This window comes from Vanessa atalanta, chromosome 14 (genome assembly GCF_905147765.1).
Source record: "Vanessa atalanta chromosome 14, ilVanAtal1.2, whole genome shotgun sequence".
Classification (NCBI taxonomy): Eukaryota; Metazoa; Arthropoda; class Insecta; order Lepidoptera; family Nymphalidae; genus Vanessa; species Vanessa atalanta.
In genome coordinates this window covers 7,135,747-7,153,026 of record NC_061884.1, presented here as the reverse complement: position 1 = coordinate 7,153,026, position 17,280 = coordinate 7,135,747, and the positions used below count along the sequence as shown (strand labels likewise).

Below are 17,280 nucleotides of genomic sequence, written 5' to 3'. Positions count from 1 at the left end.
TAAGAAAACTCAAAATATACTATAATATCAACAACCATTTTTATTCCTCTAAATATACATATTCCATTGCCCGCCATCACTTTAATTTATACATAATAAACTTTCCATACATATCCGTTCGCTTTGAACATTTTTTTTTAATATAAATTTACATCGACAATTATTTTTCAAGGTATAATACAATTCTTCGAGACAAAACTCTAAAGTTCATCTTTGATTGCAATCATTGTTTCATCAACTAATTTAGATAATCAAACAGTGCATTCTGCTACTGCGCATAATAAATCTAAATTATCAAAGGCAGCAAGAATTGTATCATTCTATCTCTGTCTGAGTGATTATCATTTTATAAATTATTGAAAACCAATAAAAAATTTAATTTAAAAAAAGTTCAATTTTAAATATCTCGTGTCAGTTAAGATAGCTTTTTTTTTTATTTCATATAAATTATTTTAGTGTAAATAAATACATTTACTCTTTTAACAACAAGTAGAATCTGTAATAGTTTACAATTATTTTTATACATTTCGTATGAAAGTTACAACCCATAACGAATGTTAAATATAACAATTAATATTAAAGTCATCCAGTCAAAAATAAATTAAAAAATTGATCTTGCATAAAACATAAAATTTAAAAACAAAATTCAAGTTACGACTTGTGGTTTACCAATCTATGTCAAAGCGCCTATGATGAAGCAATTCCCATAACAAATAATGCTTATGCGGTCCTAAGCAATCATAACTCTTTACAATATTTCATTTAAGGATCTCTATGAAATTGCACAAAAACAATTTTAAATAGTCATAATAATATAACATATGTACAAAAATATTTCGATGTATATTAGTAAAAGAGGTCCTATACCGAAAATAATTCGTTTCGTTTTATATTAGCTGTTTTGTACATCTGTTGTATTTTTAGGCTGAGAATTTATAAATGCTTGGTGATTTATAAGTTCTTTGAAGTAACCGTCTGATTTTGCCATCAATTCGGTATAAGTTCCCTTTTCGACGATAACGCCGTCTCCTATAACGGCTACTTCGTCAGCTGATTGTATGGTGCTCAGTCTGTGCGCTATAGTTAGTACTGTTCTATCTCTACTGATTTCCTTGAGCGCTTTATCAACTAAATACTCTGAATATGTATCTAATGCTGAGGTAGCTTCGTCGAGTATGAGGATTTTTGGATTCTGTAAGAAAAAAAATATACAAAAAATGTTACATTATTTTGTGCGCTCAATGAACATTATTATGTGATTTTTTTGACGTATTCTTACCCAATTCGAACAACTAATTCTTTGTAAATTATATATAAAAAAAAAATTACGACCATTTTTCATATTAGCCATTATAGTTGGTAATATGATATGATAGACATATTTGAAAAAATTAAAAACCCCTTAAAATCAATTTGTTATTATTTTGACACATTATAATCCAAAGAAATAAAATTTAAATTATATACACCAAATCCAAGCTTTATATTAAAAACTATTATTGTACTTGTACAGAATCAAGAATACGCATTATTTATTGATATCGTATAGCATGAGATTTAAATTGATATATTGGTAAATGTAAATTTATCGGTGGGATTGTATTATTGAATCGATTATCCAGTTCTAGGAAAAATCTGATTTCGGAACAAATAATTTTATCTTTACTTCTTGAGTTCATACATGCTTTGTTTTTATCATTGTATTTGTATGTAAAGAATTGTGTTTGTTTAAATTCAAAAATGGCCTTCTATCATTATATTTAATTGGTAAGGGTCAATTAAATATAATGACAAAACTGCTCTCATTCTACCACCAAACAGCAATATAAATATTGACATGTTCCAGTTTGAAGGGTGAAGGACATAACATCGCATTGGCGATGTAAGGAATTGTTAATGTTTAAAGGGTTGGTGACCACTTAGCATAAAAGCCCCATCTCTTGATATTGAATTAGCCTGAAATTTATCTTGTTCAATACTCGAAACACTATATGTCTCAGTTGTGTGGTGACATTACAGCAGAATTATATGAAACTCCAATATAAAGCAAAGGTTTAGCGGCATAATGGGTTCCATAAACGACTTTCATTATGCTTATGCGAGTTTTCCATGCTTGTCGAGAACTTTATCACAGTGCATTATCTAAGTTCGTGCAGATCGTTTTGTTTGTTAAATGATTACATTTAAGCGATTAACATCATAGGATTAAAAATTGGTACACAAGTTTTAAATAATTTTACAATTACCACCATGTAGCAACAAGGCAAAGACACGACGTTTCACGGTTTAATGCGTTTCGTTAATGTAAAATTTCATGAATACGTATCGAACTTAATAAGGGCACAATACTGCTCAAATATAGAGATGAGCTTAGTGTTATTGCTATTTATTTTTAATTAACGTTGACCATAGACTTAGAGATTGATTATATACGTATACAACTATAAAAATACTTAAATATAAAAAATAGTTCATTTAACAAAACAATTAAAATGATTCATGAGTTGACGGACATTCGTCATTAATAAATTAGTAGTTCAAATATTTATATAATATAAACAATAATTATCATATATATGTACCGACACACTTCTATTTATCACCGTTCCGTAATATCCTTGACCTGTCTAATGAAGATAAAATCTTAGTTCATCGTAACGTAAACTGTACAATGTTATGTCTTGGACTACTTGTACTTTGTCCCATAGAAAAAATTACACGTACAATTTACTATTTAATATAGCTCACAATACTTAGATTGCTTGTAATTAAGTTACCTTGTATATCATGCTTCACTGCGTTCAACCAATTAATCATTTATGAATAATTGTACCTAGTAATGCATATTTTCTATTGAACAATTATTATTAATTACAATAAATGAAACACGTTCGTTATTTAAAAATAATAATTTAAAAAAATTAAATCTGTTTGATTATTTAATGAAATACTAATTTTATATATATTATTTTGCAGCATATTTGTTTTTTTGTTCTCCAACAACAATCTTATCTTTGAATAAGAGAAAATAACGAATTTAAATTTTAATTATTTTTATATAGAATATAAAAATACTTTCGCCTGACCAATTTATATCATTCTGATTAGAATTAACCAACGGTCTAGGAGATACTTTAGAGCAACAGCATGTCAGCAAACACTTATTTTAAATATAAGTTAACTTTCATAAGTGATGCGATCTATTCGAATCAGGAAGCAAAACATCTAGAGCCGTAACTAGCTGCGGTCACCTTGACGATGGCGCGCGCGATGGCGACGCGCTGCTTCTGCCCGCCGCTGAGCTGCGAGCCGCGCGCGCCCACCTGGCGCCGCCAGCCCGCCGCGCCCGCGCCCGCGCCGCCCGCCACCTCCTGCAGCTGCGCCGCGCGCGCCGCCACCAGCCACGGCGCCTCCTGGGTCGCACACTCACTTTACTGACTCTTCGTAATCCACAGCGTTTACAATGAGCGATGCCAACTTGGAGGTTTTAGGGGGCTCATTTATTGAGGGGGATTTTTTGGGGAAAAATTTTTTTAACAAAAGAATAGTATAAAAAACTAAAAATATTGTATGAGAAGAATATGAGGAAGAAGCAAAAAAGTTATGCATATGAATGTTAAGAAAAACTAAATTAGAGGGAAGAAAAGTTAAGAAATAATAAAACTTGTTTGATTTCAAATAGCTTAAACTTATATTGGATCCTTCCTCTCAAACAGGGTTAGGTTTAATAGAAAAATTAATGGGTTTTCAATCAACATTTAGCCCTATTTAGGGGAAATTGGAGAGTCGTTAGGGGGGGGGGGAGTATCTATAAGTAGTGGACATCACTGTTTACAATGAAATGTGTTACGGATAAGTTTTACATAGCATATGTTAATAATCGAAACATCTTCATCAGCAATGCGACACAGCGATACGTCACAACGTAATGCTATGCGACATCGTATCGTGTATGTAGTTTGGTCCCAATTTCTTAAACACTATCAAAAACTTTTTAAATATAATTATCTCACCTTTCCTTCTTCCGAAGTTTCGCAATCATCGAGAGCACCGTATAATATGTTTTCTTTTATACTGCCACTAAAAAGAACTGGTTCCTGCAAGAAATAAAAAATCCATTAATATGACTGTTCGACAAAGTATCGCGACACGGCACGATATCGACTGTATTATTTTGAACATCAAGGATGCATTATAACGTGGAATGATTTAAAAATTTACTTTTAATCATAGACGTTAACGGCATTTTTAAGAAACAGTCACATAAATCCAACGTCAATATGGTCCATCTGGCATATTTATATTGAGTAAAAAATGCTAATTGCTATAAACATGCTACAATAGAAAATAACGCCAATAGCAGATGCCATGTAACGTAGAAGTATACGTATAATATTATACACATATATGAATGCAAAATGAATTTGTTTATTTGTTACGCCTGAACGTATTAACAGCTAAACCGATCATTATAAAATTTTACGTACACATTGTTAAGTGTACAGACATTACACACACACACACATACATACACGGACGAAGGAGCAGTCGCAAAAGTACTAAAATAATAAAATTCGAAAAGCTTATTCATAAAATTCTGTAAAGGTTTGCTTATCTATTTTATTGTAACGAAAAAAAAATGTACAGTACTACGTGACGATAAATAATTCATTATTATTTTTTTTTAATTTAATTTAATTAATTAAAAGAATAAATAAATATAACTTAGCTGCTGCTTATTAATGTAATAAATTAGATGAACGTTTTATTATTAGTTATATTAACCTGACTAACAAATCCTATGTGACTTCTTAACCAAACTGGATCCAAGTGCCTTATATCTACTCCATCCAACAGTACCCTCCCACTATCAGGATCATACAGCCTTAATATAAGAGATGCTATTGTACTCTTGCCACAGCCAGATCTTCCAACTAGAGCAACGTTCTTTCCAGGTAACAGATGTAAAGTGAGACCCTTAATCAAAGGAGCTCCAGCGTAAGAAAAATTTATATTTTCTAATATTAGTTCCCCTTTCGGTCTTTCTTTTGGTCTTAAGCCTCCTAAAACCAGAAAAATAAATTATATATATAATAGTTATATAACAAATAGCAGTTATTGTCTTTTAAAATTCATACTGATATAATGTGAGTTGTGAGTACAATACTTTTTTTAGAAAAACCTTTTTTGATTGATTACCATTTAAAATTAGACCACCAGTGCTTTTAAAGGGTAGGTTATTTTTTTTGTAGAATTTGCGTACTATACAAAAGTTGGACTATAAGTTTTTACGGCGATATTTGATAATAAAATCAAGAAATCATAAACACCGTAAATTTTACGGTTACTATGAGTGACAATCGACATCGACAATGACAAATCCATAGATAATATATACGGAATAAATAATGTAATAGCATCACGACGCTAAATATCGATTGGCTTGACCATAGCAGTTATGATTATACACGCATACGCAGTTACATGCACACAAGCTTAAAAATTACAGAAACTGAAAAGCGGCATTTGGAATAAGCGTTCTTAATATTAATAAAGTATAATATTTATTATGTAAAAATAATTAATAAATAAATTTGAGTATCTGCATATATTAGTGGGCGAAGCACAATGAGTGTCGACGAGGATGGGTCGAAATCACTCGGGTTCAAATTTATGTGAGCAACAAGCCAAATACATTTATTTTTATGATGAATCTATAGGCGACGGTTACTATATAACTTTTGGTGACCCGCCTTCTAGCGTTTCACAATATTGACCAAAAAACAGCCTATTCCAATGGGAGTAGAAATAAAGGTAAACAAAACTTAGATTTACGTATATCATAACATTTGCTAATAACTCAGCTATGTTGTGTACTACTAAGCGTTTATGATTAACATATCTTTATTTCTAATACAATACTATTATATGCACCTTATTACTTATTTTCAATCTAATTTTATTTCCGAAATTTCGATAACAGTTTCGTCGACGTTCAAAACGCTATTAATTCGCAAATCCATTGTGAATATCATAAATTAATCAAGCTCTGGACCAATGATATCGCTTCAATTTGCTGTCAAATATTATTTATTTAGCTTTTCTTCTCTTATGATTGGAATAACGTAAACGTTATAAAACTACTACACACTTAGCAGAGATAATACGTCTTCATTTAGATAAAATACTTTATTTTTGGGTTATTAGTGCCGAGTCGTGTCTGTTACCCACTCTAATCTAAATTAATTAAATATATTAATATGAATTTAATAATTGTAAATCACCTGATGTTGATATTTTTGGTTCCCTATCCATTATTTCCCAGAGCCTCGTAGCAGCACCCATACCCTTATTCAATTCAGTATAAAAACTACTGAGTCCACCAATACTTATGCCAACATATGCAGCGTATAGTAGAAAAGATGTGAGGTTTCCAACGGTCATCTGTTCTGTCGCCACCATACCACCACCATAGTAAAGCACCAAGATTATTATAGTGTTGCCTGATAAACCCGTCTGTAAATATAAAGTTAGTTAAAATATTTTTATTTAAAAAAAACCTTCTACTTAATAGATTATTAAATTTTGTAAATTGTTATCATTTTAAATTTTAACATGATCAACTAGTAAAGTCCAGATTATAACTATTACGGTCGTACATTTTAGTTTAACTGCATTATTTTGAAGATTGCATTATAATAAATATTGGGTATACTCTAAGCAAATATGAAATTTGCTTAGAATACACCCAATATTCTTTGTATTAATAAAAAAAAGACATAAATTTGACTCATCTTGTTTCTTAAATATGTCCTATAGAGTGCAGATAACAATAAAAGTAGATTAAACAAATACTGTACTGTATTGATTAGAAGAAATATTACTAAAAGAGAATATTCTCACCAAGCCATAGAAACTTCCTACTGCTAAGGACTCCTTGTAGGCCAATTGAAGTAAAGTTTCAATCCGTTGCGCATATGATTCACATTCTTTCTTTTCTTTGCTAAATGCTTTCACGGTTTTGATGTTAGAAATCTTTTCTTCAGCAAGCTGTAACATTTTCAATATTAAAAGTAATTTTTGATTTACATAATTATAGTATGTCTGTGGTAAAGAAATTTGATTCTTATAAAATATCCAAGGATAACTAATTTAATAGTAATTTAAAAAAAAAACATTTCTATATACCATGGCTATAATTAGTACCTACCTCGCTGGTTTCAGCTAGTGCATCTTGAAGCTGTCTAGTGATGCCTCGAACGAATCGACCATAGATAACAGCAAGCATCGATACTGGCGGAACTACGCATAATCCTATCAAAGCTAGGGATGGTGACATGTAGAACTGAAGAAGAAACAATATGAATAAGAAAACTGCTCACAATATAATTATAATATATAATTTTTTTGTTATATAATAGATATATTAAAAACGCAAAGTCGTTTTTTATAATTGTGTTACAAGCAGGATTTTCGGCCGACCGAATAATATGAATGTTTGATTAGAATCGTTTTGGTATATCCGATTTCTTTAAATACAGGAAAAAAATAATTAAGGCACCTCTATGCATATTTATTTGATTATACTGTATGACGAATCCTATCAAATAAAGGTCTTTTTATGTTTTGTTATTTCGTTTTTTGTATTAATTACATAGATAACACAAATAATATCATATCATATTCACCATCATGCCTGTTCCAGCTCCTACCATGAAGAGCGACCGTAGACCATCACTAACATTTGAACTAAGATTTCGGCCCACTAATTGTGTGTCTGCTGATAATCTATTCACAAGCTCGCCAGTTGATGTTCTACCAAACCACGCTGGCTCTTGCCGCATAATTGACGAGAATACTTTTTTTCGAAGTGACTGCGTCATTCTTTGCCCTGAAATATTACGTCTTTTAGGGTTTCGAATTCTAAATATACAACTGATTAATAATAGTGATTCGATAGAGTGTGTTGATAGATACTTTTAATTTACTAATCATTTACGTTAGACTTTGTGGTCTTGTTTATTTTTATTTAATATTTTCTTATATACATATATCCGTTTAAATAGATATGTGTCTGTTTGTCTATTCATTGATGGTGGAATTTTCTAATGACCTAGAATAAATTATTTGATATTCACGCAAAATACACTAGCTAACTCAATGTTAAATAATATTTATAAATAACACAAATCTTAGTGATTGTTTAACAAGTTAATAAAAGTGCATATTTCAAAAGTAAAATAATAATCCTTAGTAAAATTTATAGCATTAAAAAAACCATAAGTTACACATAAATTTTGCAATATTGGTATAGTTTAAGTTAAATTTCGTGAATAATAATCATGAACTGTTTTATTACTAAGCACATTAAAATGTTTATTAATATTTTTGTACTAATATTAAATAAAAATATTATTTTATTATGGTCATTCATTCATATAAAAAAATTGTAAACATATTTACAATTTTTTCACCTTTGCAAGCCATATCGTATAAGTTTAAGTCTTTTTTCTCAGTAAAAAAAAATTTATTATATAATGTCATTGGTTTTATTAAAATAAACTACTTTTCCACAAATTATCAAACAAAAAATTTAAGAAATTATATAAATTTAGATAGATAGAATACAATATACTTTAAGTATATTATATAATGTGTTACCACTTTTTTCTGATAATTATTTTAGTGAATATTATATTTATGCAAACTGTTTAGGTATGTTTTGCATTTTTTTTATTAATGATGCAAATTACTAAAGATAATTAACCTTTTGTAAGGTATAACAGATAACTGTTACATAGTAGGTATTCATTGAATCAATGCTGCTTATCTTACTTAAATAAAGACATCATGGAATAATTTTGTCAAAATTCATTAATGTATAAACAAATTATATGTTCTGATTCTAGATTTTTTAGAGGGTTCAAACATCTATTACATCAACAATTAAAAATAATAAAATCATGTTTAATGAATTAAAACTAATATCTCTTATGTATTGTATGACAATTATACCATATTTTACCAGATATTGACATCAAGTACACTCGGCCGAAGTTGCAAAGGCCGCCAACAAGAAAAACTCCACAAAGCACCAAGCATAATTCATCGAGCTTTTCTCTAGCAGTCACTAGATCATTTGTGCCACTGTATATTATATCCAGCACCATACCTAATGAGAATGGCACAGCCATTGTAACACTAGATGATATAAATAATAAACCAATAGCACCTGAAAAGAAAATTAAATTCAACTATTTATTTTTAAATAATACTCAGGTATTGTTTCATTTATTGGGACTATAAAAAAATAATCTAAAAATAAATTAAAAAATAAACAACTATTTGTAATGTAATGGCATTACTAATTATAACAAATGAAGGTTGTCAAAAATATTAAAAGACTGCTAAAGATTTTATACAAGTTAACAGAGAAAAATACAATGTTTCACAAAGTTGATTGTAATCTATAAATAAAGTTTTATTATTATATTGTACTTCGTGATTCTATGAAGCTTTATAATTATTTAAAGTTGTTAGAAAAATGTATTCCTATTAAAAAGAACACTTACCAGTAAGGGTCCATTTTTCTGGCTCTGCCAAAGATAAAAGTCTTTTTAACTCGGATGGTTTTAACTTTACATTAATCTTTTTTGAGGTCGCTATCTCCGTATTATCTTTGATGGTTTCGACGCGTCCATTTTTCTTTTGAGTGTCCACCTGGCTAGTGTAGTATCTTAACTTTAGTAAAAATCTATTATTCCCGTGTAATAAACTTCTTTCATTATTATTTCGTAATGCTTGAACTTTGTGACTAGAATATAACTTAAATCCGCATTGTTTACAGGAATGGCCTTGAAGTGTTAAATTAAATAATATATTTCTCTGTCTGCTACATAATTTACTACACAAATTTTTACAAATAAATCTTTGCAACATTTTATTAAATTTAAAACTTCCAGTCAAAAGAAAAATAAAACGTAACTGTCATCACATTGACATCTCACAATACAATAAAATATTGGCTTTCATATTTGACAGTTGACGTATGTGTCAAGTATCGAGTGTTGTACTATCTGAGGCGATCAAAGCTGTTGATGTTGAATATTAAATTCTGAAATGTACAATGTTATTTATATTCATTGATGTTTAATATTTTTATTCTTATGACTTATATTGTATCGAACAATTACATGGAAATGTAATTTATGGTAACAATTCAAAACTAGCTGAACGCAGATTATACAATAAAAGTCTGCTGCCAAGTCCTACAAGAAAGTTCTCAAGTAGTAAAGCATTTTGGTCCCTGTCCAAGTTAGAAGAGATGAACTTCTGTCCTTCATCGCCTGGCCTTAACGGCAACAGAAAAGGCTAACTTATTAACGACTGATCAGTGATCACTGACAAAGACAGGTTCAAAAAATAATCTGCATTTTGAATGTGAATAAGGGCCCTGACGGGATAGTCAATAGTCCTGAGGAGCTATGCACATGATTTGATTCTTGTTCCAACACGCTTGTACCGTGTCTCTCTTAAATCCGTTCAAGTCCCTAAGGCATGTAAGATTACCCATGTACAACCCATAACAATCACCTCTATACTTTACAAAAGTTGGGAAAGTGTTTTGAATAACAAACTCTTGTCGTACCTCGAAGAAAACTATCTCCTATCGAACAGATCAACAGGAGATCTTTTAGTGTACGCTACTCACATCTGGGGCGAAGCCATGAAAAATGCCTTTTTTATGACCCACTTAACAAAAGTTGTCCGAATTTATTAAGAACTAGCGATCCGGGCCGGCTTCACCCGGGTGCAATGCTGGTACTAAATATAGTACAGAATATCTAACATATGTATATAACGTTCACAGCTTTTTTGTCATTAGACAATACCAACAGCTAGGACTCTGCATTTTGTGTTTATGGTTATTGTGGGTTATCCGTAAAAGATAGACATATACCATGGCGGATATCAGATTTCCCATACCATTTTTTTTTGTAGACCTTTTTAAGGTGTACTTTACTGTAATACACTATCTGGTAGGGTTTAGCCGGCGCTAGTTTGAAAGCGAGAAAGTATATGTTTATATACGACAGCCCATTAGAAACCTCTAAAATTATCGTTTCTCTACTATATTATGAATGTATTATACATATAAACCTTCCTCTTGAATCACTCTATCTATGAAAACAAATCGCATCAAAATCCGTTGTGTAGTTTTAAAGATTTATATAGATAGATCTAGATAGATAGCAAAGGGGCAGACGGACAGCGGGAAGCGACTTTGTTTTATATTATGTAGGTATATATAATTTACTACTTTCAACAACTGTCAGCCTCTCGACTGCTCGCATCCCACTATAATTATGACTTGTGGTCAATTTACCGAACTTAGTGCGCAGTACCGAACAGCGCGTCTAGACTCTAGTAGTATACACATAAGTCAAAGTTAAGACACATAATATGTTAGTTCCCAAGGATGGCGATTTAAGAAATGGTTAATATTTCTTACAGCGCCAATGCCTAGGAGCGGTGATGACCATTTCCTGTCATTTGCCCGTCTACCTATATTACAAAAATTGTAGACATACATTTTTTTTGATAATTTATTCAAACACTAGAATCTTATCTTATTTTATTCAGTATTAGAAGGAATATCACAGGGTATATGTATATGTAAAAAGAAAATTAACAAAAATACCGGTAGCCTTTTTTAATCTTCAAAAGGAACATTGTTTAAAAACCTACCAAAAAATTTAAGTTTCGTTTCAACTGTTTTTTTAGGTATTAGTTAGTAATAAAAAACGGCTTTTTTTTATAAACATGAATCTAATATATTTCTCTTACAAATACTATAAATAGGTATTGACATAAAATAATGTTACTACTCACAGTTATTTCTACAACAATAAATAATAATATTATAAATGCTGTTTTTAATACTAAAAATATTAAAATTTAACCCATTTTTATAAATATTTTTTACCTTTCTTTTTTTATCTACACAGTGGTCATAGAGGCTGTGTACAATTTAAAGTGTGCTGATTTGGATTTTGTACATAGAGATAGTTTTTATATAATTTTCCTTATACAGATAAAATAAAATTACTTATTACATGAATTCTAAAAATAATTTAACATTAAAGGTTGCACACTATTTTATTAATTTAAATAGAGTTAACATGACTTGCATTAAAACAAGAATTTTCTACGAGTTACTATTACTTTTAAACATAAATGACAAAATTTATCCGCACTTTTGTTTCCTAGAAAACTATTGTAATTAAGTACATAATAATAAGTGTTATTGGCACAAATCCATTTTTAATATACATATATGGCAATTTATTCATAAAATATGTAATTAAAAACTGGTACAAGCAGTGTAAGAAAGGTTTGCATTTTTTTAATTTTTATTAAAAATAAATACTATTGTACTGCTAAAAATAAAGGTATGTCATTATATAAATTATTTAGAATGTCAATTATTTTTATTAACTACTTTTGATTGATCATATATGTAATTGCACAATCCAAACATGCTAGCATATGCATCTGATACATTCATAATACTATTATTTTTATTTAGTAAATATTTGATACTTCTATAATATTTCATAATAATTTGTCATGTATCTATAAAATATTAGGATTTTATTGAATTGAAATAATTTTAATAAAGTTTATAATACGCCATACAATTAAAAAAATGAAAACGAAAATCTAACTATATTTCGATTGAAATAAAATTCATTAAAATTATCAATTCAATTATTATTATATTATATATCATGTATTTAGTATATAAAATAACATTGAATTACTGTGTGTAGTAGACTTTATAATATAAAGTTTTAGATCGCCATAAACTGTACGTATTATCGAATTTTAATAAATATACGCCCTCTCCGGGATAAGTATGAGATCCAGCATACACCTGAAATAACAATAATTGAAACTATAGCAACTAACAAAAAGAGAAAACATTTTATATCGTATTAAACCTTTTGCACAGACTCGTGTAAATTTTAGCATTGTTAAATTTCATATGGAGAATGAAAAAAGCTAAAATGTATGTATGACATGCGTAAAAAATAGAGTATATTAAATAAAATATACAGTTACAGTAAAATTTATAAAGATCGTAACGTTTTATTGACAATTTTATTGTAATAATGTCAATAACAATGTATATAATTATTTGGTTTTATTGTAATAATGTCAATAACAATGTATGTATCTAATATTTCTGTGCTGTCAAGTTACAATTCTATTATTAATTAAAAATTTTGATCAATGGGCGATCACAAGTCATAATTTGAGGCCTCCTGTGCCCTCAATTATTATCTTGGTAGTACATGTAGAATATAATAGTTTTTCTACAATATCTTTTATTATACTTATATTCAACAAAACAAATTGAATAATGAGGTTGCTGAGATTGGTTGCACTACGGCAAAAGGATTCGATTATCAAAAACAGAAAGGTTAGGTTAGGTTAGCAATATGTTGATAATAAAAATAGAATAAATAAGGGATTTGATTCTCCTCGGACGATTAATGGGCGTTATTACCTCCATGTGGCAGTCTCGCCTATATATTGGCACGACGAGGTTGACCATCGGCCGATGACTGTTGAGCACGCGCCTCTCACCGCCTACTTCTGGGTCAGTATTACCATAAATTGTGTATTCTACGAAAAAAAAAAGTTTATGCAGTATTTCCATAGTTTACTATTATTTTTTACACAACAAAAGGTTTTTAATATTAACTCTCTTACTTGATAACAAGGAATTGCTTTAAAATAAAAAAAAATATGGCTTTATGCCATATATATTTATTTTATAAAACTTAAATATAACTCCCGAAATATTTTGTAACCATGTTGTCAATTTCTCTATTATAATATATAAAGTTTACTTCATAAGTTATAAAATCATAACAAAATAGATCACCTTCATCATATGTATCATCATCTGCATCATCCTCATCATCACTCTCAGCTACATGCACTGTCACTTCTGATGTTGGTGATTTGCTCCATTCAAAGAAAAGTCCAAAACCTAGAAAGAAATCCTTTAAATTAAGAAATTTACTTGTTTAGTAAAATAATATACGACACATCATGGCACTTCTTGTAAAATTTAAAGCTCTTTCTTTATCTTCTTATCTTTAAAAAGAGAAGAGAGATATGAATGGGCAATCGCTTTATAATCTTGATAATTTTAAAAGCAAGTTTTTTTTATTAGGGAATTAATATGATTATGCAATTTTTTTATTGATTACTAAATTTTAGCTCTGAACATTAACACCATTGAAAATCTGAGTCTATTCCTACCTATATCATAGTTGTCAGTGGCGAATTCCCAGCATATGCAACGTGCACGCTGGTGCGTCGGCACCCTGATAGTGACAGTCTCACCATGACCCACAGTGAGCATGCCCCCACCTGCTCGCGCTGATTCTTTAAACTGCACTATATCTTCACGCGTCCACATACGGGCCTCCTCTACTCCTGGAATCATTTCATATTTGTTACAATAACAGATAAATAGCATATTTTTAGTGATATAGTGACGAAGATTTCAGACCATGTTCCGTGTTGCATATAATCAAAGGCCTATAGACACAAAGTAGCATGTTCCTGGTCTCAAATATATTATTAATAAACTAAAATTACCACTATATTTTTTATACATTCTTTATTTTTTTTATAGTGTTAACTTGGTTACTAACCATCACCATCAGTTTCTTCATCTTCGTCTTCTGCGTCTTCTCGGGATTCTTCATTGTACTCCATTTCGTTCTTCTCAGATGTCTGTAAGGATCTGAAAAAAATGTATATTTTGAATTCTTCCATAATTCATCCAAAATATACTTTAACTATCTATTATTGTTATTTGGCTGTTGCAGGAATAAATATTGTTAGAGCACTAATTGCTAATAATTAGCACATATGTAGGTCATTTCATTGATGGGTAAGCTTCCTCTTTTTTTTTAACTACCGAAATACCTAGTGACTATGTGGAAAAAAATAATTATTATTTGTTAAAAGTAAGCTAAGTCTAAAAATAATTAAAAACAAAAAATTGGTACCATTTATTTTTAATAGTATTACTCACTTATTATCTGTGAGACCCTCATCACTGTCATTCAATATATGATCTTTTGTGCAATCCTCTTTTTCAATTTGTTCATCATTATCAGACTCTTCTTTATAGTTTAGGTTAGAATTAGCAAGACGTTGATCCACTGCCAGTTGCTGTATATACTGTTGGTAGTGTTGATCTTGCAATTGTCTAATAAGTATTGCTTGCTGATCAAAGTTGCCTGGAAACTGCTGTTGTGCATACTGAAGAAACTGGTCATAGGTTTGTGCATTCAGTGCATCTTTAATTCTTTGCCTGCAGAATATTATAATAATAATATAAGTATGACAATATAATATTTAATAGTTAATAGAGATAATTATTTATTGCTTGCTATTAAACATACTAAATTATATTTATTACAACATATAATATACAAATAATAAATTAAAATTATTTCAAATACACCTACACTTGCTGTTCTTCTGATAATTTAGAACTTTCTTGTTTTTGTTTTTCTAACATTATTCTATTCTGCAATTCCATATGCGCTTTTTCATCTTCTGTTTTCTTTAATCTATTAAAATAAAAATCTTTAAAAATTTATATTTATATTATATAAAATATATTTATAAAAAAAAATTACAAATAGCATGGACATTTTTGGAGATTTTTTCTAGCATCCTCATACTTCCTTGTGTATCCTTACACATCCATTGACATATGATGAGAAAAATGATATCTAAATGTATAAATAAAAAAATTAAGTAAGTATTACCAACTTACACCAAAATACTATAAACTAGGCTATAAACCAATTCACTCATTTAATACTGTCAAAATAGGCAAACATTATCCCGATTCAGTACTAACTGTTTATTATCTTTTTTATAATAAAGATTATAATAAATATACTTATCAAAATATATAAGAATAACTATTAATAATAAAGATTTTAGTTTTATATAATCTGCAATTAGTCATTCAGAAATTGCTTAAGAGGACAAAGTACATAGCTTGGATAACTTACTCTCTCTGCTTTTTATCTTCAACATCCTTTTGAATTGCTTCTAAAAATGGCTTAAACATAGGACATAACCTGCAAATATATTTAATTTAAGTTTATTTATGTATGAAATACTTGAATCAGTCAGAATGTTATTAGCCAGTGTAATTTTTAATTACTTTTTAAATATAGTTTTTATATGATAGAGTCAGTCTAACAAATGGAAGTACCTATCTAGAGTATGTATAAATCCTGCCATAGCTTGGACCTGAGACATTTGACCTAGGGCTTGCCATGCTGATCTTCTATCCCTCCCTATAACATCAAGCACTCCAAGAGGTGGTGCTGAGTTTACATCTAAAGGTCCATGTGCTGCTTGTTGAGTGTATGCAACCAACTTCAATCTATCTTCATAACTAAGGTGAATGGCCTTTCCCTCTTTATCTAAAAATATTGCAAAAATATTTTTACTTCAATTATTGTACCAAATTTATTAATTATTGAATCAAAAAATGATTATGTATAATTATTTTATTATTGAATTTTTTTGATAGTTTAATATTAGTAGTTCATAACCACTTGTATAGTTATTGTATAAAAAGCTTTTATGAATTGTGAATACTCAAATAAAGGATTTCTATGTTTTTTATCTGTACATATATAAAATCTAAATCTTGAATAAGAGCTGATATTTAAGGCACCGTAAAGTTTTATTAATCAACACTTCTCATTAGTCAATAATTACGTATATATCTGAATCTATATAAAACTATTTTATATATATAAATATTATAAATCTATAAAGGTATGGCAGTATTATATAAATTTGTTACGGCTGCATTTCAGCCTTAGATGATATTTAGTGTGTAAACTGAATATCTTACCTTTATAAAAAGAGAGTCCATGTTTATAAACTTCTCTCAATGGCAATCCCCATTTACGTTCTTCGCTTTCTATAATACCTTGGTCAGTTTCTAGGGGTACTTTTACTGGGTTGACTTTTTGATTACCTTCACTTCTATTTGCCATTATATTGATGATAATTTTATTCTAAATTATTTACAGAAATCGATTTTTACTTTTCTATCTTGATTTATGACTATCATTGGTGGCACAAATCGTTTCGCCGTATTATCAAAATTCATTTGACAACTTCACAATTTGTCACTTGACGTTTTAGGCTAGT

The 17,280-nt window shown here is 29.4% G+C and overlaps 2 protein-coding genes across 2 annotated transcripts; both read right to left on the bottom strand.

The window, feature by feature from the left end:
* Nucleotides 1–17: 17 nt before the first annotated feature.
* LOC125068855 (ATP-binding cassette sub-family B member 10, mitochondrial-like) lies at nt 18–9,988 on the bottom strand. Its single transcript, XM_047678194.1, has 10 exons — nt 9,573–9,988; nt 9,026–9,232; nt 7,689–7,891; nt 7,211–7,345; nt 6,904–7,050; nt 6,285–6,516; nt 4,786–5,063; nt 4,014–4,097; nt 3,252–3,413; nt 18–1,192 (listed from the first exon to the last, which is right to left on the bottom strand). Exons 1-10 carry the CDS (start codon nt 9,937–9,939, stop codon nt 893–895), a joined length of 2,115 nt encoding a protein of 704 aa, XP_047534150.1. The 5' UTR covers nt 9,940–9,988; the 3' UTR covers nt 18–892.
* A 2,782-nt stretch (nt 9,989–12,770) lies between these two features.
* LOC125068707 (Golgi resident protein GCP60) lies at nt 12,771–17,240 on the bottom strand. Its single transcript, XM_047677995.1, has 10 exons — nt 16,979–17,240; nt 16,325–16,538; nt 16,119–16,187; nt 15,561–15,665; nt 15,122–15,403; nt 14,736–14,827; nt 14,338–14,514; nt 13,955–14,062; nt 13,574–13,692; nt 12,771–12,937 (listed from the first exon to the last, which is right to left on the bottom strand). The coding sequence occupies exons 1-10, from the start codon at nt 17,121–17,123 to the stop codon at nt 12,821–12,823; spliced, it is 1,428 nt and encodes a 475-aa protein (XP_047533951.1). The 5' UTR covers nt 17,124–17,240; the 3' UTR covers nt 12,771–12,820.
* Nucleotides 17,241–17,280: the final 40 nt, after the last annotated feature.

Bases quoted from the DNA above. Each gene is read 5' to 3' on its own strand.
- LOC125068855 (XM_047678194.1), bottom strand. From the start codon at position 9,939: ATGTTGCAAAGATTTATTTGTAAAAATTTGTGTAGTAAATTATGTAGC. The intron at 7,346-7,688 runs GTGAATATGATA...TTTCTTCTTCAG, and splicing joins GAGCTGGAACAGGCATGATG to TTCTACATGTCACCATCCCT. The intron at 4,098-4,785 runs GTTAATATAACT...TATTTCTTGCAG, and splicing joins ACATAGGATTTGTTAGTCAG to GAACCAGTTCTTTTTAGTGG.
- LOC125068707 (XM_047677995.1), bottom strand. From the start codon at position 17,123: ATGGCAAATAGAAGTGAAGGTAATCAAAAAGTCAACCCAGTAAAAGTA. The intron at 16,539-16,978 runs GTAAGATATTCA...CAATATTTTTAG, and splicing joins TGGACTCTCTTTTTATAAAG to ATAAAGAGGGAAAGGCCATT. The intron at 16,188-16,324 runs GTACTTCCATTT...ATATATTTGCAG, and splicing joins TTTATACATACTCTAGATAG to GTTATGTCCTATGTTTAAGC.